The sequence below is a fragment of the Polypterus senegalus genome, chromosome 5 (genome assembly GCF_016835505.1).
Source record: "Polypterus senegalus isolate Bchr_013 chromosome 5, ASM1683550v1, whole genome shotgun sequence".
Lineage (NCBI taxonomy): Eukaryota > Metazoa > Chordata > Cladistia > Polypteriformes > Polypteridae > Polypterus > Polypterus senegalus.
The window spans coordinates 66,053,356-66,080,399 of NC_053158.1; the positions used below are offsets into that span (position 1 = coordinate 66,053,356).

The 27,044-nt window shown below is 40.2% G+C and overlaps 1 protein-coding gene across 2 annotated transcripts in view; it reads right to left on the reverse strand.

Moving 5' to 3' along the window:
• Nucleotides 1-27,044, reverse strand: part of LOC120530326 (transmembrane protein 241) — a 108,050-nt gene that overhangs the window by 40,616 nt on the left and 40,390 nt on the right. For both annotated transcript variants that reach the window (XM_039754734.1, XM_039754732.1), the window contains exons 10-13: nucleotides 23,181-23,216; nucleotides 17,235-17,269; nucleotides 14,648-14,717; nucleotides 4,785-4,878 (exon numbers count right to left, since the gene is read on the reverse strand). In XM_039754734.1, the coding sequence (XP_039610668.1) occupies nucleotides 4,785-4,878; nucleotides 14,648-14,717; nucleotides 17,235-17,269; nucleotides 23,181-23,216 (235 nt within the window). The remainder of the gene's footprint in view (nucleotides 1-4,784; nucleotides 4,879-14,647; nucleotides 14,718-17,234; nucleotides 17,270-23,180; nucleotides 23,217-27,044) is intronic.

Here is a 27,044-nt window from a genome sequence, read left to right on the forward strand (position 1 = left end):
ATGAAGTGTTATAAACAGGATAAGGATTACTAACCATCAATAAAATATGGCAAATCATTATATAAAAAAAAATTACTAAGGAATTTCCCTAATTTGTTTTCATTTACAAACTGCACTTTATTTTACAAACCGGATTCCAAAAAAGTTGGGACACTATACAAATCGTGAATAAAAACTGAATGCAATGATGTGGAGGTGCCAACTTCTAATATTTTATTCAGAATAGAACATAAATCACAGAACAAAAGTTTAAACTGAGAAAATGTATCATTTTAAGGGAAAAATATGTTGATTCAGAATTTCATGGTGTCAACAAATCCCAAAAAAGTTGGGACAAGGCCATTTTCACCACTGTGTGGCATCTCCCCCCCTTCTTACAACACTCAACAGACGTCTGGGGACTGAGGAGACAGTTTCTCAAGTTTAAAAATAGGAATGCTCTCCCATTCTTGTCTAATACAGGCCTCTAACTGTTCAATCGTCTTGGGCCTTCTTTGTCGCACCTTCCTCTTTATGATGCGCCAAATGTTCTCTATAGGTGAAAGATCTGGACTGCAGACTGGCCTTTTCAGTACCCGGATCCTTCTCCTACGCAGCCATGATGTTGTGATTAATGCAGAATGTGGTCTGGCATTATCTTGTTGAAAAATGCAGGGTCTTCCCTGAAAGAGATGACGTCTGGATGGGAGTATATGTTGTTCTAGAACCTGAATATATTTTTCGGCATTGATGGTGCCTTTCCAGACATGCAAGCTGCCCATGCCACACGCACTCATGCAACCCCATACCATCAGAGATGCAGGCTTCCGAACTGAGCGTTGATAACAACTTGGGTTGTCCTTGTCCTCTTTGGTCCGGATGACATGGCGTCCCAGATTTTCAAAAGAACTTTGAATCGTGACTCGTCTGACCACAGAACAGTCTTCCATTTTGCCACACTCCATTTTAAATGATCCCTGGCCCAGTGAAAAAGCCTGAGCTTGTGGATCTTGCTTAGAAATGGCTTCTTCTTTGCACTGTAGAGTTTCAGCTGGCAATGGCGGATGGCACCGTGGATTGTGTTCACTGACAATGGTTTCTGGAAGTATTCCTGAGCCCATTCTGTGACTTTCTTTACAGTAGCATTCCTGTTTGTGGTGCAGTGTCGTTTAAGGGCCCGGAGATCACGGGCATCCAGTATGGTTTTACGGCCTTGACCCTTACGCACAGAGATTGTTCCAGATTCTCTGAATCTTCGGATGATGTTATGCACAGTTGATGATGATAGATGCAAAGTCTTTGCAATTTTTCGCTAGGTAACACCTTTCTGATATTGCTCCACTATCTTTCTGCAACATTGTGGGAATTGGTGATCCTCTACCCATCTTGGCTTCTGAGAGACACTGCCACTCTGAGAAGCTCTTTTTATACCCAATCATGTTGCCAATTGACCTAATTAGTGTTTATTGGTCTTCCAGCTCTTCGTTATGCTCAAATTTACTTTTTCCAGCCTCTTATTGCTACTTGTCCCAACTTTTTTGGGATTTGTTGACACCGTGAAATTTTGAATCAACATATTTTCCTTTAAAATGATACATTTACTCGGATTAAACGTTTGATCTGTCATCTAGGTTCTATTACAAATAAAATATTGACATTTGCCATCTCCACATCATTGCAGTTTTTATTCACAATTTGTTTAGTGTCCCAACTTTTTTGGAATCCGGTTTGTACATTTATTGGAAAGCTTAAGAGGCTCTCAGCTGGAATGTCACCTTTGATATAAGAAAAGGAAGTGACACAAAACACATTACAGCGTCGTGTACCAGCAACATGCTGGTATGGCAAACAAATTATGAAAACGGCAGTATAGTTCTTCACTTTGTATAGAAAATATATGCTGTTGAACCTAACAAAAATACATACCACTAGCCCCACATTGTAGGAAAAATACTGCCCATTCGTTCTCGGAGACAAATAATTCTCGTTCCAGGTCTACGGCAGCAGCACATGTCAACTCACCACATTGTTAAGAACTGATGAATGGCTCCTTATTTGTAGTAAATACCCTTTTCAAATTTTCCTTAACTTCTTCTAAGCCTGTTACTGAGGACTTACTTTCTGCTGTTTTTTTTCAAATGTTTTGTTTGAATGAATGTATAACCACACACTGTGGTTGAGGTAAATATATTTCATTGTAAGATGCTTTGGATAAAAACGTGAATTAAGAAAATAAAAGTAAATTAAACAAGATGGTAAACACAATGAAAAAGTGAGTACAGCCCATGAAATGTTTTGTCTTTTTTAACATATGTTGATAGATCAAGATTTGATCTTCATTCAGAAACTATCTATAGATAAAGGTGATATACTGTAGTATGACAAACCCCATGACACCTTTACATTTTGCAGTCAATTGTGTAATTTTAAGTAAACATCAAATCTCACATGTGGAAAAATGTAAGTACACCCCTATATTTCTCACTATCTCCAATAACAAAAATTAGAATCTGGTACATTAGATCAGGTGCAAATGATTAGGACATCACTGAAGATTATCTTAGAATAACCTGTCTTACTTAAACCTTTGACATTTAGCTTGGTTTGTTGTTGTGTGTTATCACCATGCCTAGATCAAAAACGGTCCCTAAGGCCTTGGAAGGTTACACTATATAGATGCCTAGAAGTCTGGGAAAGAATGTAAAAAGATCTCCAAACAACTGGAAGTCAACAATTCCACTGTCAGGAAGATCACCTATATATGAAGAAGAATTTGAAAAAAGTGCAAATGATTAGAATGTCATCAGAGAACCTGATGTATTTAAATTCAGATATTACGCTTGGTTTGCTCTTTGTTGTTAAAGTGTGTAGCTTTCAGCTGTCTAATTGACAATGGCTTTGATAGGTTCTTGTAAATAAGAAAGTGTAACAAGCTTGTATTTTGTTTCAAGATTAAGATCACTTATTCCAGAACAGTTCCTCAGACTGATGCTTACTCAATTTTGACATTTTTTGTCCTTTTTGCATAAAAGTGTCTGCTAAGCGAATAAATAAAAATATAAATATAAAGAGAGTGTTATCACAATGCCTATATTGAAAAAGAAGTCTGAGTCATTCAGAAAGAAGGATCTTGATGCCTATGAGTCTGGGAAGGGATTTTTAAAGATCTCCAAACAACTGGGTATCAAACATTCTATGGTATGGAAAATCACTTAAGATTAGAGAAGATCAAACAGCTGCCAACTTGTCCAGACCAGGCAGCCACAGCAAGTTCAAACAAAGAATAGAGCGCAAGATGCTGAAAGAACCCCAGAATTACATCACTTGATCTCCAGGTAACCTCTTTCCACTACTGATGTCAAAGTTCATCATTCTACCATTAGGAAGAGGCTGCACAAATTTGATTAACATAGGAGGTGTGCCAGGAGGAAAACTAAGCTCTCCAGCAGGAATATCAGGGCAAGAATAAAGTATGCCCATGGCCACCTACATAAAGACATGGACTTCTGAAACAATGTGCTCTGGACAGATGATGGAAGATAAGAGTTATTTGGCAAGATTAACGGGAGACATGTTTGGTAAAACTCAATCCAGAAGACCCTAACATCAACTGTAAAGTATGGTGATGTAAATGTTATGGGATGGGGCTGCTTTGCTGCATTAGGGCCTATGCACCTCATAACATCATATTACGAACTGTACGTTGCACCAGGGGGTGTTTGAGGATAGTGTGGGACCCTCTGTCAGTAGAATGAAGCTCATCGGAAAGTGGGCCTTGCAATATGATGACGACCCTAAACATACCAGTTGAGAATGGCTGAAAAGAAAGAGATGAGGGAATCTGGAATTGCCAATTCAAAGCCTGGATCTGAATCTCACTGGGAGACATTGGGGGATTTGAAGTTGGTTGTGCACACAAGACATCCCTTAAGCATCACACAATTGAAAGGAATTCTGCATGGAGGAGTGGGAAATACTTTTGTCAAGTTGATGTCAGATAATGGTAGACAGTTATAGGTAATGTTTACTTGAGGGGGGCATCACACACTATTAGAGCCAAGGGTGGACTTAGTTTTTTTTAGCTTCTTTCAATTATGTCAAGTTTATATAAAGATAATGTTCAAATGAAGATAAATCTTGATATGCCCACATACTGAATGTTAAAAAAGATTAAACATTTCCTGGAGTTTATCTTTTCTTGACTGTAGTATAATATGTAATAATAAATCAGTGTCATTTCCACAGTACTATTAAACACAACAAAAAATAAAAACACAATAAAATATTCGGTATAACCAAGTAGATGAATGTAAAATAAATGTAAAATATTAAACAAAAAAGAACTACCACAGTTCTTTAGCAGCTGTTTTTTTTATTTAATATGCAAGAATAATGCATTAAACATTGTAAATGTGTGCCATTACCTATGATACAAGGCAGGCATAAAATGAAACTGATCATTTTATGTCTAGTTTATTTCACTACATACAAAAAAATCAGTTTTATAGGAAGAGAAGGAGGAGTTTGGAAGCATGCACTTATACAGTGTGTTGCTGAAACATAATTAAAGTAATTTTTCATTTGTCATTCTTTTGTGACTAAAAAAGACATTACCCATATTTCTAGTTCAATATTTTTATCTGTTCTACAAGTTAATTGCATATGAATTTTATGTGATTTCAATTTCTTTTCTGCTATGTTGTGCTTGTTTATTTGAGTAGAAAATAAGCATTTTCTATGACAAATCACTATAATCAATGGCATACCATGATTCAGTTTACATAAAAACATAATTAAAATCTTACCTTTGCTAAGCAAATCCAAGCACCACAGTGTTCCCCTGGCACATTCCTCTTCAGTCTTACTGTGGCTACCACTAGGAAGAACCCAAGGACTCCACTGTGATAACAAGAATGGCTTAAGTATCAGAAATGCAACAGTCACTACATCTCAGTTACTCTGTTCTAAAACTTGACACACATTTTAATCAAACCCTATTTTAACAAAGTTCATGGTTTGGTAGAATATTTGCATTTAATGGAAAAAAAAATAGTTATGATAGGTGCAAATGCTAAACAGCTCACATGGAGTAGGCTAAATGTTAACCTCTTAATGTTATTCTGTATTAAAGAAGTTGCCTAATTTATGACGAAGAGTACACATAATTTGGCCTGGAAAAGTACACAAGACATTTTCTCTGTCATTTTCTGTCTCAAATTTTTCATTTGAAATAAAATAAATTAGGGTTTTGATATGCAAATATGTGCATATCATATCTAATTATCCAGTAATTACAAATTACAAAAACCTAAAGAAATTTACAGAATTTGAAAAATAGAAACTGGATTTAAAAAGCATCACTCTTCTTTGTAGACTCAAGCATACAGTGAGAAGTGCTAGGTTATTTTTCGCCCTAGGCCAGGCTTAGTAGTGTGCCAATTTACTGTTCGGTAGCTAACCCATACACCTGGGTTTTCCCCCCCTTATGATCTGTGCCCTGGGAAAATACCTAATTTGCCTTAATGAAGGCCCCAGCCCAGTCCACCACTGATACCCAACTAACATGCCCCAGCTCCAGCAATTTTGTGAAGAAATAAAATGGACACTACTTTTCTCCATCATAACGTGCAAAGTTAATTAAGTTAACTAATCTTTACTGTATATAGTATTGGCTGTTGAGCCTTCATTAGGTGCTAAACAAACCATCAACCGAGAAGAAAGAAAACTTCAAAATGACGACGTCAGATTTTTGTTTTTAATATTGCAGATTGTTCATGGTTGAGAGATCTTGAATTTTGCTTGTAGCTTGGATATACACAAACATTTTTCTGTTGCTCTGTCAAAACAATATGATCTGAGTCAGTGGGTCAAAATAAACAGAAAGAGAATTGAGCTGTCGTTGTGAGTCTTAATTTAGGAGAAAGTAGGCTGAAATGACACCTTTTATTGACTAACTAAATAGATGACAAATGCGAGCTTTCAAGGCAGCTAAGGCCCCTTCATCAAGCAAGGTGTAACAAAGAAACTAAAAAATACTCTAGCTTATATTTGGACAGCAAAGTGATTTTTTTCTTTCATCTTAACAACCTTTTTGTTCAAATGTTAGCAAAATGAATAAACCTTAGATGAATTAACCCTGAAAGAAGAGAACAATGGACTTATAAAATGTAGAGATAAGATAACCATCAATAAAGAAAGTCCTGTAAGGTTTTTTTTTGAAGTGCATTGTCTGTAAGGCAGTCTATGATGTAGTCAGCTGGTCAATCAGTCTGTTAGTCCACATATCTGGTCATAAAACTCTTGTCTTTATTCAGATCATTTTGCAGAGTATTGAATTTAAGCATAAGTTTGTATTCCCATTCTCTCCGCTCCTTTGGGTCTTGAAATTACCCATAAGCACAGTGACCCTCAGATCCTTTATGCTGTGGCCGTTACTGTTCAAGTGTGCTACCACCAGAAGATCAACACTGTTCTGATTGATATGAAATCTGTGTGAGTTCATTTGCTGGCGCAGTGTCTGACCAGTTTCCCCTACAATGTTCGGGCACCTTATGCACATGATTAGGTAGACCCAGTAAAGTCTAATTTGCATCCTTACGAACTACTGTGCTGTAAAAAGGAATTTGCAACCATCCATCCCCAACACACACACGCATTATGTGTTCTCATAATTTACACAATAAATGCCCTCAGACATCTGAAAAATGCAATATTAGGTAAATAGAACCAGAGTGAACATGCAACAAAGTTTTTAAATCATTACTTACTTTATTCTAGGAACAAGAACTGCTTTAAATTCAGACACATTAGTGTTTTTTAAATGTGAACTTATTGTCTCAGGCCATGCAGCAGCATTTCAGTACATTTCAAATCAGGACTTTGACCAGGTCGTTCCAAAAATGTCATTTTGCTTCTTCAGAGCCATTCAGTTGTAGACTTGCTTTGTGTTTTGGGTCATTGCCCTGCTGCATTAACACAATCACAGCTTAAGGTCAAGGACAGATGACCAGGCATTGTCCTTAAGAACATTTTGGTAAAGTGCATAATTCATGGTTTCTTTAATAGTGGCATTTTTTTCACTTCTTAAGGCAGCAAAGCATCTCTATATCATTACACTGCCACCCCATGTTTTATTGTAGGTTACTGACAAACACTATATTAGTTTTACAACAGACATAGTAGGACCAGTGTCATCCAAACAGTTTTACTTTTAACTCATCTCTCCATAGAAGATCGCTTCAAAAGGCTTCAGTATCATCGACTGCTTCTTTTCAAATGTGAGATAAGCATTGACGTTACACTTTGGATAGCAGTGATTTCCACCTTGCTACTTTACCCTGAATCCCATTTTTACTCTCTCTCTTAGAATGGAGTCATGAATGCTGACCTTAGCTGAAGCTAGAGAAGCCAGAAGTTCTTTGGATGTTCTTTTGAGAATTCCTCTGTGAATTCTTAAATAAGTCCTGCTGACATTCACTGTTCCAAATATTCTACATTTGGAGATAATGGCTCTCACTGTGGGGCCATGGAGTCCCAGAGTGTCTTACAAATAGCTTACTAAACTTTTCTTGATTGCTAAGTTTCAACCATTTTTTTCTCATCTCTTCTGGAATTTCCTTTGACTTCTAAAAACCTAGTGGTGAGGACTTCACTCTCATGGTTTAAGTCAATATACAGTGTAGTGAGGTTTAGATTCAAGAGGGCTGGCTGCAATCAAGTCTAACTTTGTTTAGTTTAATTATCAAATAGCTTTGGTCATCTGTTTGAGTGAGTAACTAAGAGGACAATTATTATTTCAGACAAGCAATACAGTGTAGGATAAACATATTACTTAAACATACTAAGTAGTAATTTAGAAATGGTGTCATATGTTTAATCTGGTTTCCTGTATCTATTTTAACATTTTGTCTAAAGTTCAGAAGTCATGAAGCCATTCACTTTGACAAACATACAAAAACAGAGGATCTCAGGAAGGGGGCAAATACATTTTTCACAGTTATGGATCTGAGTCAGTCATAACACAACAACAGCACTGAGGACATTTCCCCAGAGTTCAATCAGGAGACTACAAGACTCCCTGTCACTGATGTTAATTATTGGGATTTCAACCAGACAACATTGCAGACGTATGCACTAAGGCCATGCCATACGGTAGCAACCATCTTTCAGGCTGGGTGAATGGATTAGAAAACTACCCCAGCTGTCTTTTTATTATTTTATTCTCTACACTCGGAGAGATTTTGATCTCACCTGCTAATCGGCTGTTTTCTTTTAAATCCCAGCTACAGCAACAGTTGTACTACTTGCAGTATGCATTATGGAATGGTGTTACAGCATCATAGAACCAGTACCTTGGGCTTGATTCCCATGTTCTGATGCCTGTGTAGAGTGTGCATATTTAGCCTGTCTTGTGTGGGATTTTCTTAAGGCACTACAAATCTCCTCCCACATCCCAAAAGCATGTTAAGCAGATTGGCTATGCTAAAGTGGCTGTGCAGCTGGGATTCAATCTAGTCTATCACAACTCTGAATTGTACTATAAGAGTTTGAGTATGTGATGTTAGGTTATGATGCAAGTAAAAAAATGTTATGATGCAAGTAAAAAAAATGTGTTTCACAGATAATGACTGTATATAGTGATTCTCAGGTACTTGAATTAATTTACTAATTTAGAAAATGACATGAACTAACAAAGAACAATGCAGGATAGAGACAGCAACTATACTGATTTCTTAAGGGACACATGTCACCAGATTCAAATATATAATACAAAAGCCGACAATGGAAAAATCTTAAGATGTTATTAGGCTTCCAGACAATAAAATAGTATAAAATAAATCTATTTAATACTTAACAAAAAGAAAGAAAGACTGAATGGCGTGAATATACTAACATTTTTAGAACAATGTGGGACAATTATTTTCTGTCATAAGTGATATTATATAGCAACAAAGAAGGGTTTTTTGATATTGCTTACATAGTGTTGATAGCTATTCTGCATATAAACACTGATCTGCCACAGCATTAAAACCAGCGACAGGTGAACTTAATAATAACATTGATTATCTTGTTACAATGGCACTTGTCAAGAGGTGGGATATATTAGGCAGCAAATGAAAAGTCAGTTCTTGAAGATATCATTATGAAAGTAGGAAAAATGGGCAAGCGTAACAATATCAGCAACTTTGCCAAGGGCCAGGATTGTGATGGCTAGACGACTGGGTAAGAGCACCTCCAAAACGGCAGGTCTTGTGGGGTGTTCCCAGTATGCAGTGATTAGTACGTACCAAAAGTGGTTGAAGGAAAGACAACCGGTGAATCAGTTACAGGGACATGGATGGCCATGGCTCCTTGATGCATATGGGGAATGTAGGCTAACCTATCTGGTCTGCTCCCACAGTACAGCTACTGTAGTACAGATTGTTGACGAAATGAATGCTGGCCATGACAGAAATGTGTCAGAACAACACAGTGCATTGCAGCTTTCCAAGTGTGGGACTGCGAAGCCATAGACCAGCCAGAGTGCCCATGCTGACACCTGTTCCACCACTGAAAGCACCTGTAACAGGCACATGAGCATCAGAACTGGACAGGAGCAATGTTAGAAGGTGGCCTGGTCTGATGAATTATGTTTTCTATTAGATCACATGAATGGCCAGGTTCATTTGTATCGATTTCCTGAAGAAGAGAAGGTAGTAGGACACACTATGGGAAGAAAGTAAGCTGGCAAAGGGAGTATGATGCTCTGGGCAATGTTCTGCTGGGAAACCTTGGGTCCTGATATTCATATGGATATTACTTTGACATGTACACCTATCTAAAGATTGTTACAGACTCTATACATGCCTTCATGGCAACAGTATTACCTAATGGCAGTGGCCTCTTTCAAACAGGATGCATCCAGCCACATTGAAAAAACTATTCTGGGATAGTTTGAGGAACATGACAAAGAGTTCAAGGTGTTGTTTGAGCCTCCAAATTCCCCAGATCCCAATCAAAACAAGCATTTGTGAGATGTGCCGGAAAAAAAAAAGTTTGATCCATGAAGGCTCCACCTCACAACTTATAGGACACAATGGATGTACTAACATGTGGATGCCAGGTACCACAGGACACCTTCAGAGGTCTTGTAGAGTCCATGCTTTGACAGGTCAGAGTTGTTTAGGCAACATGAGGAAGATCTGAGCAATGTTAGGCAGGTGGTTTTAATGTTGTAGCTATGTGGTATATTTTTGTATATAAAGCATAAATAAGATCAAGACAAAATAATAGGATACAGGCATGACTCAATCAACAATACTGTACTACTGACATGCAGTCAGATATGCTACCATATGTGCTATTCAGTAACTGCCATAGACCGGCACTGAGATCACGCTTACTGATTATCAAATCATTGAGTTTTAGGGCATAACAACATTACAAAAAGAAAAATCAACAGGAAATTCAAAAACAGCAGTGTTTATAAAACATCATATAAACTTAATTTTCCTTTTGACGTATGCTGCAATGCATCTAAAACATAGGACACATCTGTACCAGTTTCTACATTTCAACAAGTAATTTGTACTTCTGGTGTCAAGTGGCAAAGCTGAGAACCTGTGTGCTGACAGTCTCACAGCTGTTTTCATGCCACACACTTTCATATTGAACTACATTATGGCCTTCAAATGGCCATATGGCCTTCTGCAGGACTGCAGTACACTTTAACTTTATTTCTGGTAAAATATATAAATTGGGATTATGGTAAAGGTGCCAATGGACTGTTCATCATTGTTTGTTGATTTTTTTCATTTGCAAGTGTACACAGACTTGGAAGGAAAATGAGCACACCAGAACATACATTGACTGTGATCAGTCAATTTGGTCAAGCAATTTGATTATGTGTACAGCAAGGAGCAAGGGACAGAAAACATTGATCATGTGAAGCTCAGCTCCATAGCATGAGGGTAGAAATTACATTTTCAAGTTGTAAAGTTCTTTGACCATTTGCTTTCTTTCTTTGCACCTTTATCTACCATTGCAAGTTTTCAGTTCTGGTGCACTAATATCAAGGAGTTACTCAGCAAAGATCACATGAAAAATAATTTGGGTGGGTTTTTAAAGTGTTGCTTACAATTTAATCTTTTTAACACCCTTTAAAATGTTGTACTGATTATATCTAATTGAAAAGTATTTTACTAAACATAATGTAATCTTTAGATGTAGTAAAACTTTAAAATATTATTGGCTAATTCTAAATCAAATGCTTGCTAATACTGTTTTCTAAAAGTTTTTTTCTTATCTATACTAATAAAAGGCAAAGCCCTCACTGACTGACTGACTCATCACTAATTCTCCAACTTCCCGTGTAGGTAGAAGGCTGAAATTTGGCAGGCTCATTCCTTACAGCTTCCTTACAAAAGTTGGGCAGGTTTCATTTCGAAATTCTACGCATAATAGTCATAACTAGAAGCTATTTTTCTCTATTTACTGTAATGGAGTTGAGCTCAAAAGCCGTGGGAGGCGGAGTTTCGTGTGACATCATCATGCCTCCCACGTAATCACGCATTACGTAGAAAACCAGGAAGAGCTACAAAAAGCGCTGAAGAAAACATGCATTATATAATTAAGAAGGCAGTGAAACAATTAGAAGCGAGCGAGTGACATATAAAACCATATTCAGCGGCTCACGTGAACTGACCCAGTGCGCAGACAAGAAGCAACAGTTCCAAAGAGTGCTGAACAAAAACCGAATTACACTGCTACGCTCAAATAGATAAACCACACGCCGTGGCGCAATGGTAGAGCCTTCGCCTCTAGCGCTGAGCTTCGATTCCCAAGAGGGTATGCACTAAGTATATACGCGCGCTTCTCGATTCATTTTACCCTTGCATCCCCTTGGTTTGAGACGTATGAAAAAATATGCGGTTAACGCAGAAAGACAGATCACCAATTGAAGCTTCATGAATAATGGATACTTTATTCATCAATGATTGTTTTGGTAAAGCCATACTCAGTGTATTCATTAGATGAATGGTAAAAAAGTAAGAGCGAGGGGAGGGTAACTTATTGAGGCACACAGGCAAAACCACAATAGCACGCGGGCTCGATGTACTGTAGTGCGCGTCAACTCGATCTGAATTGCGCAATCACATTCAAAAAAATATTTCTTTTCAAGTTCTATTTAGTCCATATGTGTCAAACTCAAGGCCCACGGGCCACATCCGGCCCGCGTATAATTATATCCGGCCCGCGAGATCATTTTATATACTGTATTATTGTTATTAATGGCCCGGGATATGAAGCGCTGGTAACACAATAAACTACAGATCCCATAATGCAGCGCTTCAGCTGCCTTGCCAACACTTACGCGTTAATCAAGTCTAGCTTATGATGCTGCAAGTTATTGCGAAGCTAGCCCACACGATGCCAAAGAGAAAAGGTGATTCTGAACATAGAGCCTTTAAAAACCGATGGGAGGCTGAGTATATGTTTACTGACATTGCCGGTAAACCCATGTGTCTCATTTGTGGAGCTAATGTGGCTGTAATTACAGAATTTAATCTAAGACGGCACTATGAGACAAAACATCAAGATAACCTGAAAGACCTGAATGCAATGCACAAGATACAGAAAGCAGAAGAGTTAAAGAAGAATCTGACACTTCAGCAGACGTTTTTACCCGTGCAAAATCACAAAGTGATTTCAAGTGAAGCTACTTTTATGGGAGACACAAATGCACCAGTGCAACTTGCCCCACTTTCCCTGTTGCCAAGTAATGTTGAACTAAGTCGGCACAACGGTATTCCCAAATACGCACTTTGCTGATAAACTGAGCGCAATGCGCACTGAGTTCGCACAGCGCTTTGGTGACTTTGAAGAACAAAAAAAGAATTTTGAGTTGTTTCAACCCATTTGCCGTCGATGTGGAAACTGCACCTGTGCAGATTCAGATGGAGGTGATTGAGCTGCAGTGTAATGGCACACTGAAGGCAAAGTACGATACTGCACGGCCCGCACAGTTTATTCACTCCATTCCCGCACAAATGCTCCAGCTCCGTCTACATGCGGCTCGAACCTTGTGCATGTTTGGTACCACATATCTGTGTGAGAAGCTCTTCTCAGTGATGAAGACTAACAAAACAGCACACTGGAGTCGCCTCACTGATGAGCACACGCAGTCCATCCTGAGAATCTCCACAACACAGAACCTCACACCAAACATAAACGAACTTGTTGCCAAAAAAAGATGCCATGCGTCCAGCTCTGATAAAATGACATAAGAACAAAGACAACTGAATGATTTGATTTGTTATTGCTGAAAAGAACATATTTTATTTTATATTTCCAGGTTTTGTTATTCACCATATTCATATTTGAATTTGTATAATTTTGACAGGATATATTTTTATGGAGAGCAAAATCTTTTGGGATATTTAAAATTTAAGTTTATTTTTTATATAAAATTACAATTTTACAATTTGAATGTTTGTTCTTTTAATGTTTACTTTATTACTAACTTGTATAATTTAGACAGGATATATTTTTATGGAGAGCAAAATATTATAAGTTATTTAAGGTTTGAGTTGATTTATTCCGGAATAATATTCTGTCGACTAAATAAAAATTCCTTCTATTTAAAATTTAAATAGAACTTGAACAGAAACGATAGTTCATAATATCCACGCAGACTTGCACGTAAGAGCGGGAGTCATCCGTTTTAACAAACAGCGTATTGCACTGATACGAAATAGCCTGTCCATTTAGTTATTTAGGAAAGGATAAATAAATTAAGAATTTGGACAAATAATGTTTTTCATTTTTCTTCCTTCATGGATTCTGTCACCCCCAGCAACAGTTGCTCGCACCCCAAAGACTGTGTATATGTGTATATATGTAGATATGTATGTATATATATATATATATATATATATATATATATATATATATGTATGTATGTATGTATGTGTGTGTGTATATATATGTATATGTGTGTATATATATATGTATATATGTGTGTGTATATATATATATATATATATATATATATGACAGCAACACTCACAACAGTGACAAAACAATTACATTGACAATCATGTTACGTTATTTTCAAAATGTTTCCTTTTCTTTTTCATTACTTCTTTAACACACTACTTCTCCGCTGCGAAGCGCGGGTATTTTGCTAGTTATTTTTATAAAGTTACATTCACATTTATTGCCAAAGCCTTAAAGTAGAACCCATGACTAACAGAGGAAGAAGAAAATCTCATACACATGACTTTATACATTGTTTACACATTACAAGGAAACTTCAAAAAGAACACAGAAAACTTGACAGGAATAAAAAGGTATTTAACAAGTAATTGTGATACTGCGGTGGGCTGGCACCCTGCCCGGGGTTTGTTTCCTGCCTTATGCCCTGTGTTGGCTGGGATTGGCTCCAGCAGACCCCCATGACCCTGTAGTTAGGATATAGCGGGTTGAATAATGGATGGATGGATGGATGGGAAGTAATTTTGATATTACTATTTATAATGTATTCTTCATTTACTGTAAAAGTACATTTCACAGTTTGTTAAATACATGTTCTTTGGAGCAGTATTAAATATAACAGAAACACTTTAATGTTCTTATGTTACCCGATTATATTATACATTAGTCACTATGAAAAGAAAAAAAATCTTACCTGGCACAGCAGCCACTAAGAAAATTGTAGGAGTTCAGAAATGGGAACTCTAAGGCACCAAATAAATCACCTAGAAAAAAAAGATATAAAAAGTAAACAAAACAGTTTAAGATATTAAATTAACATTTTATTTTCTTCAATACCCTGTAAATAGACAATGAAACCTCCTTCCTTCCAGTGATATTTATAAACCGACAGTACTTACTCCATTGAAATGTCATAAAGACTGCATTATGATCAAAGTTTTTTGATCATTTTTTGGTGATTCCCTTGATTTATGCAGGAAAAGTATTTTGAGGTTTGAATCTTAAGGATTCCAAATATAACATTACTTTTTCATTTTAGGGAGATTTGAAAAGATGGAAAATATTTACTGTTATGCCACAACACCATCTTAGTTTTGACTGGCCATCTAGCTCTGTGAAGAGGATAACTTGTGTGCTGTCTTATGTATTGTATTTACCCCATTTTTTGACACCCATTGCATGCCCAACGTACCTGGAAGAGGGTCTCTCTCTGAATTGCCCTTTCCAAGATTTCTTCCATTTTTTTCCATACATGTTTTTTTGGGGTGTTTTTTCTTATCTTCTTAGGGAGTCAGGGCTGTGGGGCTGTCAAAAACAGGGCCTGCCAAAGCCCATTGAGGTACTCCTTTTGTGATTTTGGGCTATACAAGAAATAAATTGTTGTTGTAAAGTTGTAATTACATTTTACTTGTAAACTTGTTACAGCACTCTGAGCCTGCACTTGGTGAAGACCACTATAGAAAAATAAACTGAATTGAACTGAATTTCATTTACTACTTTGTATCGACTTAGTTGATATCAAACTAATATTCATTTGATATCACCTTCTCATTTACAATGATTTTTTAAGCTTTTTAAAATTTACTGATTTTTTTTTTTTTTTTTGTAATACAGGAAAGATTTTTTCCAGATGATTTTGGACTCTACTGATATTTTTCTCTATTAAGTTTTTAGATTTAGAAGATTTAGTATGGCCCTAAAGTGAGATTTTATGCCTTCTTTTCTGTTTTTTGCTTTTCTATTGTTTTGTTTTCTGTGTGTTTTTTTCACTATAAATCTAACAACTTTTTGAACTTGTATGTACCTTTGGTTTAGTGTATTTTTAAAAATGTATTTTAATATTAAACATATTGTCATCATTGTTTTTTTAAAAAGCAGAACTTCACCCTAAGAAGGTGTGGAAGAAAAAGCTAGACATAGGAGTCACATAGTTATTTAGGATAAAGTGTTTTGATATGCTTTCTATATTAAAATACAGCATCTATCTTAGAAGTATAAAAGAGTTAATAAATGTCAGAAACCTGTTCAGACATATCAGGAAACTAGATAAAGGTCAAGTGAACAACAAAGATAAGAATGTACCAGGAGCAAGTTGATGTAATACACCAAATGTATAATTAAGAGATCTACCAATCTCCTGTAAACAATAAAACTTAACAGTCGTCATATACACTGATTTCAAGGGTAATATCTAAATTAAGAGATACTGAAGAACAACGATATAATGAAAAAAGACTTTTATTTAGGCTGGTTGTGCTCTATGCTAAACACCCCATGCCTTTTAACCAATCAGGGTTTGAAATGTATGTATTCATTGACAGTGTATGTAAATTCAATAGTTTATAAAATGAACTTCTATCCTTTGTTTCTGTGACCACTCTGATCATGCTGTGAAAGAATGCTCAATGTTCAGGCATTAGTTGAAGAGTAATAAATGACGCAGATGGACACATTTTTTCCTGCCTGATTACTGACTCAAAGGTTTTATCAGACTTGTCTTATTAGAGGATAGGTTTCTTTCTTTAATTAAGGACAAGAGCTAATCACAATATGTCATATACAAGTCTTGAACTGTTCAATATAGCTTTGCCTGTGTCTACATGTAAACCAGAGTGCAGACATGTTTAAACAAAGCAGGAAAACAAAAAGAATGATCCAGGCAATTCACCCAGTATACAGTTCATCTAAATTCCAATCCATCCAATATTGGTTCTCCTTTCTTCTGGTTTTCATTCAAAAATGATATACAAAGCAGCATTGTCTGCCCAAAATTACAGATTCCCTAAATATGTGTTGAATCCAGTTTTGGCTAGGATGATTTTTACAGTTTTCCAATAAATGAGGATTAAATACAGAATTTTATTTTAGGCTGTATTTTACAGTTAAGAAAAGGTTGTCTTATAATAAAGTAGACCACTGTCATTTTTCCAGGACTACAGCAAGCAGATATGTCACAAGGAATAGCAGTGATCAGGTTTTTATTCTTATGAAGAGGAAAATACTTAAAGGCAATATGCTTTTAACCATACTTTCTGAAAGAAAAGTCCTACGAGTAAGAAAAACATGCTGTGAATCTTGAAAGAAAATAAAATGAGTTCACATTTTCTTTACAAATAAAAACATTTTTTAAATAAAATGAGTTTATGTTTTAATGCATTCATTTGATATATATTAAAAAAACATTTCAAGAAAACAAGAAGAAATCAGCCTAGAGATTTAAATCATTTTGAGGCACAGGCAATTTTCAAGCTTCAAAGACCTTAACATGATATTAATATTACCTGTTGGATGCGCAGCAAAAGCTAACAAAATCATACTGCAAGAAACACAAAAAAGGTTATTGGTGTTAGCAAAGCAATATAATATTTACACAATCCTGGTGACAAACTTGACACTTTTATTGAAAACTTGTATTTCATTAAAAACACAAACATACAGTGAAAATTGTATCCTCCTAATAGAAAATTAGATATGAAAAGCACAGCATGCTATTTTCTTTAAAAAAGCAGAATGGAGTGCTTATGCCATATTATCATCCATGTATCACTTCTTTAATTTATTACACACCAATTATGTGCTTCATTTTTGTAAAAGTCCGTATATGCAACTGCTGAGAAATGTCATGCTTATCAATTTTTGTTTACATTACTATATAAATGTATTGGTCCTCTCTCTAGTTTTCATTAAACAAAGATTTCAAGTAAACAATGTATAACAACTACAAAAGCTGCTCACAAACTTGCAAGCTGCACAGTATATATACTGTATATATATATATATGTATATATATATATACTGTATATATATATATATTGTAAAGGACCGAGGAGACAGTAGCAAGGGTTGGGGTTTTCCGCCCCGTATATTGTAATCACAACAAAAACAGGTCAAAATTATAAACAAACAGTTCATATGCGCGCGACTCCTGGCGTCGCCATTTTATTGGGGAGGAGCCGGAAGTGGAGGAATGCGGGAAGGACCGCAAGGGAGGATGGGAAGGATGACGCCAGGGCAAGATGGCGGAGGAAGGGCGGAAGTATCGCACTGCGGTCAATCCAGGCCTATGGTGCAGGAAGGTCTTTCTTTCTATGAGGAAGCAGAGGGAGAAAGTTAATACCCCACCATTCCCTGGCGGCGAGTGGTTTCCCAGGTGCTATCGAATCAATCCGCTGCCTCCTACTCACGTGCGTGACACGATCCCCCTTAGCCCAGGACCGCCAGGTCGGGCGGACCTAACCGAGAGGTCGTGAATACGAGAGAGGCATCGGCATTGGCCTGAAGGGTGCCCGCCGATAAGTGACAGTGAACTTATACGGCTGTAAGTCCAGGAACCACCTGGTGACCCGCGGATTCACTCTTTGTGTAGGGACATCCACTGAAGTGCAGCGTGATCAGTCACCAGAGCGAATTCGCGACCCAGCAGGTAGTACGGAGGTGGGTCACTGCCCACTTAATGGCCAAGGCCTCCCTCTCCACTGCAGCGCACGGGCTCCCGGTCCATCAGTTTCCGCTAAGGTACATCACAGGGTGCTCGACACCATCGACGCTTTGGCTCAGCACGGCACCCAGGCCTGTGTCCGGCGCCGGTCTGGAGAATAAACGGAGCCCAAAATCGGGCGTCCGTAACACAGGTGCCGACGTTAGGGCCTTCTTTAGGTCACTGAACGCTGTTCTGCTTTGTCGGTCCACACCACGTATAGGGGCGCCTTTTGTCAGGTCAGTCAAGGGTGCTGCTCTTCGAGAAACGGGAACAAACCGGCGGTAGTAACCGCAAGCCCCAAGAAAGCCTGCACCTGTTTCTTGGTACTCGGACGGGCCATTCTAAGATGTCTTTAACTTTGAGCTCTGTGGCCGCACCTGTCCTTGTCCCACGAGGTAGCCTAAATATTTGGCCTCCTTTAATCCAAAAACACTTCCGGGGTTTATGCGGAGGCCGGCTTTAGCCAGTGTTCGGAGGACAGCTGCGACCTGCAGTAGATGCTCCTCCCAGGTGCCGGAATAGATGACAACGCCATCCAGGTAGGCGGCGCTATAGGACTGGTGGGGCTTCAGCACTCTATCTACCAGACGCTGGAAGGTCGCCGGGCCCGTGCAGCCCAAATGGGAGGACCTTGTACTGCCAGTGCCCGCTAGGGGTGCTAAAGGCCGTTTTCTCCTTTGCGGATGCCGTTAAAGGAATTTGCCAATACCCTTTTGTCATGTCAAGGGTAGTCAGATATCGAGCCGCACTCCAGCCGCCAAGGAGGTCGCCAATGCGGGCATGGGGTAGGCATCGAACTTGGAGATCTGATTCAGACGCCTAAAGTCATTACAGAACCTCCAGGAGCCGCCTGGCTTGGAGACGAGGACAATAGGGCTGGACCAGGGACTATGGCTCTCTTCAATTATGTCCATGTCCAACATACGCTTCACCTCCAGTTCGACCTCTGCGCGCTTTGCCTCCGGAGTCGGTAGGGCCTCTCCCGGACGATTACCCGGGCTCCGTGACTATATCGGCTCAATCAGCGGTCCGCCGGGTGACTCGCCACTACCTCGGGATGGCTCGGAGTGTTTGGGCTAACTCCTGCCGCTGCTTGGGGTCAGCTCTTCGCCGAGGTTAAGGGCAGTTGTGCTTGCGAAAAGGGAGAGTGACCTATGGAGCTGGGAGCTCCTCTCTATCTCCAGGGCTTTAACAGGTTGACATGATAGATCCTCTCACTTTCGATTGGCGATTGGGCTGTTTCACCAAATAGTCGACGAGTCCTTTCTCTCCTTAACCTCGTAAGGCCCTTGCCAGTGAGCGAGCAGCTTCGAGTGGGAGGTCGGGGCGAGCACCATAACTCGTCCCCGGCGGAACTCCCTGAGGACGGAGTTGCGGTTGTAACACCGGCCTGCGCTGCTTGCGCACGCAGTCACGTGCTCTTTTAGGAGGGGCCTGATCTTTGTGAGTCGGTCGCGCAGTTGCGCACGCTCTCCAAAATGTTAGAGGAGGGAAGAGCCTCGCCTCCCAGCCTTCTTTAGGATGTCGAGGATTCCCCGGGTTGTCGCCCGTATAGTAATTCAAAGGGGAGAAGCCTGTAGAGGCCTGGGGTACCTCCCGTAGGCAAAAGCACGGCGGGAGGAGCTGGTCCCAGTTCCTGCCGTCCGCTGACTACCTTGGAGCATCTGCTTAAGCGCCTGATTAAATCGCTCACCAACCCGCCAGTTTGCGGGTGATAGACTGACGCTTTCAGGTGCTTTATCTGCAGTAATTTGGCTACCTCCTTGAACGTATCCGAAGTGAAGGGCGTACCCTGGTCCGTGAGGACCTCCTTGGGTATGCCCACGCGTGGAAAACAAATTAACCAGTTCCCGTGCGATGCTTTTAGTATTAGCGGGCGCAGGGGAACCGCCTCTGGGTACCGGGTGGCATAGTCCACCATGACTAGGATATACTTGTGGCCACGGGTTGAGGGCTCCAGGGTCCCACCAAATCGACCCCTATCCTTTCAAAGGGGATGTCCACGAGGGGAATAGGGACTAGAGGAGCACGGTCCCTCCTAGGAATCTGGCGGGTCTGGCACTCGACAGGATTGACAGAACCGCGGACCTCCTCATTGATCCCAGGCCAGTAAAAGCGGAGCTTAATCCTCTCCAGTGTTTTTCGCCCCGAGGTGGGCTTAGGAGGTGAGCATGTGCCAACTCGCATATCTCCCGCCGGAAGGTACGCTGAATTAGCAACAACTTCCGCACCTCGCCTCATGGGTAGCCACCGGTACAACAGATCATTCTCAAGGACAAAGAAGGGTTCCCGCGGTGTGGATCCGCCCGCTGTTGAGCTGTTAGGCAGAACGATCGCATTCGGCAAAGCGCAGGGAGTCATCATTCCACTGCTCCCTCTTAAAGGAGGCGGCGTGGACCGAAATTGATGGTCCAGGCGCCGAGAGGGTCTTGGGGCCTGGGCCCGGGAAGAGTTCCTGGCTAGTCCCTTCTCCGCGGAATCTTCGGGTCAAGGTCCGTAGCCACGAAAGGTCCCCGAGACACCAGCCCATAGGGCCTGCCCTTGTGCACGGCGTGGAGGCGCGGAGGGGTGCCTTTTCCCCTCATAACAAGATCCAACGAGGCCCGGGAGCGCGAATGGCTTACCGCTGATTCTTTTAGACCAGTCTTGTCCCAGAATCACTGGGAAGGGGGTCAGGTAACACAGCGACCGCCATTTGATTGGTTCCCCTTCCAGGTGACATAGCAGTGAGCGGAACGATATGACCTAGTCCCCCATGCACACAGGTGACCAACAAATGCTGTTTTAACCACTGTTGCGGTAAGACAAACGGCGAGCAACAATGGTAATGTTGCTGCGGAATCAAACAAAGCCACCACGGCGTGCCCATTTAGCAACACCACTCCCGTGTTCGACTCGCCAAGGGATGCGGCGGGTACAATACCTCTCCGATGATGTCCAGCTGCAGTCCATAGGCTCCGGGCGATGTGATGGGGCAGTTTGGCAGCAGGTGGCCGGTCTCGCCACACTTGAAACAGCGGGCGGACCCGCCTCTCTCTGGCTCTGGCTGGCGCTTCTGCAGCGTCGAGGGCTTCGGGGTGGCCGCCCGTCCCTGCCGGTTCCCGCGAGCAGGCTTTTCTGACCCCCAAGTCGGAGGACCGCCAACTGACGCTCCAGGACGCCGAGGAGGCCCGACATGTTCTGATAGGCGTGTCCCGGACCTGCTGGGCGAGGGAACTGGGCATCGCATTGACCAGGCCTTCACAGGCCACCCGCCGACCACTTTCCGCCCGTCGGGCTCTCTGGCCGTAGCCAGCGCCCATCTTGCCCCAGAACTCAACGCCTGGGCGCGAAGGGCTTTTCGGGTCAAAGACCCAGTTCCGCCATTCGCCGCCTGCTGGCCCGGCTAATGCCGTGAAGCGGGCCAGTATTTCGGGCTTGAGGAGGTCGTAATTAGCGCCTCCTCCTCAGGGAGGTCATAATAGGCCGCAGCGCTGGTCCTTCAGGTATGGCGCCAAGATGGGCGCCACTGACCGCTGCCACTCGCTCCGGTGGCCGCCCTCTCAAACATGCCCAGGTAGGCATCGACGTCCTCGAAGGGCCCATCGGACCATAGGATGAGGCGGCTGCCTGGCGGGTCTGGTCTCGCCCGCTGGGCTTCCACTAACCTGGCCTCGTGGCCTCCAGCTCCCGGTGGTGGCGGCTTGCGCTGCTGCAGCGCCTGGAGCTGGTCGTTCATTCCCTGCAGCACGTGTTGAGGTCCTGTCCCTCCGTCATTCCGGGATCTCTATCCTGCCGACTCGCCACTTGTAAAGGACCGAGGAGACAGTAGCAAGGGTTGGGGTTTTCCGCCCCGTATATTGTAAATCACAACAAAAACAGGTCAAAATTATAAACAAACAGTTCATATGCGCGCGCCGACTCCTGGCGTCGCGGCCATTTTATTGGGGAGGAGCCGGAAGTGGAGGATGCGGGAAGGACCGCAAGGGAGGATGGGAAGGATGACGCCAGGGCAAGATGGCGGAGGAAGGGCGGAAGTATCGCACTGCGGTCAATCCAGGCCTATGGTGCAGGAAGGTCTTTCTTTCTATGAGGAAGCAGAGGGAGAAAGTTAATACCCCACCATTCCCTGGCGTGAGTGGTTTCCCAGGTGCTATCGAATCAATCCATGGCCTCCTACTGCAAGTATGTGACAATATATATATATATAGTAAAAAGTTAATGTTTCACTCTCAAGAGCCCAAAGCTATCCCTTCTTCTCCATCAGCAAAAAGATGAAGCAGTGGCTAAAGAGCATTTGTCTTGATGATCTTTATTCAGATTCAAAAACCATATTGATAAATAGGATAACTAAGGTAAGTTGATGGCCTTTTTGAGTTTGCTGTGAAAAATTATTGTTATGTTCTACACCAAGACACATCCAATGTACGATAGTAAAACAAGTTCTGCAAATTGAAGTATTTTAACTGGGGATATCTGTATAAGGGCACAACATAAAACTTTGACTGCCTGAAAGCAGCGAGTTCAAAGCTGAATGTGACAACTGAAAGGAAGCTAAAACTTTCCCTAAAAACATATCAAAATGATGAGGTAAAACAGTATCTTGATTTTGAAGAGAAATATCCAAAACAGTAGTACTAGCAATCCCTTGGAAGATTATTGCTCCAACTATTATTGTTGCAGTGCTTGTTTTACTCTGCCAGATGTTGATTTGATCTAGAGATCTGCATGGTGGATACAGCATGCATGCATTCTTATAAAAACTTACCTGAAAAAATAATTTATATACTGTTGCTCAAGGTCACTGAAATAAAAGAAAATATGTAAATAAGATTACTGCAGGATACAATGACAAAACACTTGCATTTGAAATAGAGTATAAGTAAACAGTTCACTGAAGATATAGACTGTTATTTCTAAATTAAGTGTGTATGTTGTTTCTGCATTTTCCCTGAGCACTCCACTATTCAATTCAATTTTATTGTCCCAAGAAGAATACCTGGCTTGTCAGCAGGTTTTACAAAGAGATCCACGACATTACATTAAAAACACAGCCATCAAATATAAACTTAGCACAGATACATATAAGACAGCAGTGAGCATTTATGATGAAACGTTGGATCAAACATATCTCTCTATTATATAAAAAAAAATCTTCAGATGATTCAAGACTTTTTTCCTGAGGCGAGATGTGATCTTTTGAAGAGAGACAGAAAGACACTTTCACGCCCCGCGAGACGGTCAAGTCACGTGATATTTACAACCTTTGGAAGCAAGTCCCGTGATACACATGCAGAGCAGGTTAGAGATAATGGAAGTAGGAAAATTCAAAAGGCTTAAAAAAAATCAGAGTAAAGATCGCATTAGCGCAAACAAATATAAAATATTACTCGGTGAAATAACAGAACAGCGAAGAGAGATTGAGGAGGTCTGTGGGAGAAGAGAGACAAGGCAGTGAGACAAAAGGACAGCTGCTGTACAGGCTTTTAAACGTTCAAAGCGCCGCAAGAAATGCAGATCATGCGGCACAGCAGCAGTAGCAGCAAGCCAGCAGCTGATCGAGCAAAGAGGAGGTTAAAAAAAAAACTATTTGTTTCCCATTATATAACCGTTTAACAGGGGTTTCGGAGAAGTGGCCGAGTCTCCTTGGGGTGCGTTCAGCCCTCCTCTTCACAACAGCATGTAGCCCTGGCGGGAGGTGGGGAGGGGTTGGCCCCAGTTACACATAAAAATTTAACGAACATTTAGACTTGACTGATGAATGATGCAGATGATAACTATTCATCCCATGAATTAAACATGTGGATGATTGATAAAAATGAACTTATTTAGGAGATTCCTAGAAGCTGGAATAAAAGAGTATATGAACTGGTCACTTTTTATCCTTGGAACCTTGAAACTATGACATGATGGCCACAACTAAAATTGAGAATGTAGTTGGTGAGTCCTGTCTGACAAAGTACATGCTTTCTATAATACCTGCTCATTGAACAGTTCTGTGAGTTTGGACTGTTGACACCTTGTTATATTTTTTGCTCCATTTTAAAATTAGATTCTTTCTGTTTTTGTTTAAACAGTAGAGGCGTTGGTGTTCCCTATTTGCAGATGGTTTCCGTGTTTTCATTAACAACCAGTTTTGAGTCTATAATTGTCCCTAGATATTTATAACTATCGGCAATCTCCACTTCTTCATTTTTGATGATTGTTTTCTGTAGGTGAATGGTGTTTCTTCTGAAATGAGTTATAAGTTCCTTAGTTTTTGTAACATTTAGGTGTACATTGAAAAGATTCATCCCACCACTTAACAAAATCACCTACCACTGGACCAGGACTTTATTCACTGTCATTCAGTAGACTAACAATCGCTGAGTAAGGTGAAACTGTTTTCAAATTTACTGGGACAACCATTAATGCAGAGGATGTACAAAAGAGGTTAAAGAACACTTGAGGTGAAAAACAGACAAACATTGCCTTTCACTCTTTGAGTTCTGTTTTCTTAAAAAAAAAATCAACCAGCCAAATTAAACTTTAAACACAGGCTTGTGACATAAAGTTGTGGTTTCACATTGTCTTTGTGATTTTGATAGTAGCAACTCAGACAGAACCCCAAATGGGAAACGTATGAGAGAAGACTGCTTACAAAATTACTGAAGATATAAGGAAAACAAAAAATAATAATAACTGTGATGAGTTTCCATTTTTGACCTACCCTAGTCAAGTTATTTTATTTTTGGAATAACTGTGCATTTGTTTCTTCTTGATAAAGCATTAATCATTATTCTGATGAAACCATTTTGTTTTTGTATCATCCACCACCGTTCTGTGACAGTCCAACACAGCCATTTTGTATGAAGCAGCATTACTTATTGCCAGTTACATGAACTGTTATGTCATTGTGCTCCACCTACTTAACATGACAGCAGTGTGTTATCAGACAACTGGATGCTCTTAAAAATTTTGAGTTTGATTCTTGCTTGGTGTTTTGACTGTTGGCATTGGTTTTGATGGCTTTTTTAGTTCAGACTCTGTTTTTTTCATTGACAATGAGTCAGCCTTCTTTTAGACACTTTCCACCACATCCAGGCTCAAATTACAGTTCGAACACCTGCCGTGTCTCATGGTATTTGGCACACTAACAGTTACTACTGCGAAGCTAAACTTGACAATTCCTAAAAAATGTAGCATTCTTTTCTGTTTACAAAATTAATGAAAATCAGAAAGTCTTTAATAAGTGAAAGAAATTTCATTTAGAAATTTGAAAGAAAAGTTTTAAAGAAAGGGTGGCATGGTGGGGCAGTGGTAGCGTTGCTGCCTCGCAGTAAGGAGACCTGGGTTTGCTTCCCGGGTCCTTCCTGCGTGGAGTTTGCATGTTCTCCCTGTGTCTGTGTGGGTTTCCTCCTGGTGCTCCAGCTTCCTCCCACAGTCCAAAGACATGCAGGTTAGGTCCACTGGTGATCCTAAATTGTCCTTGGTGTGTGAGTGTGTGTGTGTATGTTTGTGTGTGTGTCCTGTGGTGGACTGGCGCCCTACCTGAGATTTGTTCCTGCCTTGCGCCCTGTGCTGGCTGGGAATGGCTCCAGCAGACACCCCGTTACCCTGTGTTAGGATATAGTGGGTTGGACAATGACTGACTGACTGACTTTGAAAGAAAACAAAAGCTGAAATTTTATGCTCAGAAATTAGCAACAGTTAGGTTAGGGGAATTTAATCATGAAAGAAGCTATAACAAAATGCCACACCATTTTCTAAGCCCGCTTAATGCTGAGCAGGTTTGTGAGGAAACTGAAGTATTTCCCAACAAGTACAGGGTGCAAGGCAGAAATAATACCCTGGACAGGATATTGCAGGGTGTACACACTCACACACACAACACACAAATGAGGGCCAAGTTAGTGTCGCCAATCCACCTAACCTGTATGTCTTTGGACTGTGGGAGGAAACCGCAGTCACAGGGACAACATGCAAACTCCACAGATGAATTACTCTGAACACTAACCCTGATCTTTTATAACAAATTGTATATGTCAATTATTAACACTTTATGTATTTATTAATTAAAAAAATCTATAAAATAATTACATCAGTAAATTTTAGTTTTTAACAGCCTGAGGAAGAAATCAGAATATCTTGTGGTCACAAAACCTGTATCTACCTCTATGGGAACACGGTCCTGAAAAGTCCTGAAGAGTTAGACCATCCATCTATTTTTTATACTTGTTTCCAAAATTAGTTAAAAAGCTGACTCTTATAATGGATCTATATTTTAATAACTAAATAAATCATATTTTTGTTGTGGCCTGATCAAATAGTGTATATTCTCTTAATCGGAAAGCATTAATGCTCTGATCAGTATGTTAACTCTCTCAGTTAACACATTTTGGCAAAGTAAATTACATTTCCTTGAGTTATTCTAAATATTTGACTGTAATTCAAACATTTTCAGGTTGGCTGTTATGGTGTATTGTATCTGTACCGCATATGTGATTATGTCTAACAGTACACTGAATAAATGTCGATGCCAGCTTCCAGATAAGACTCCAGCTAACACAAAATGAATTTGATGAATAGAGCACAAATGAATGATTTGCAGCTTCACACTTAAAGTCACTGAGCTTCAGTTTTCGTTCAAGTC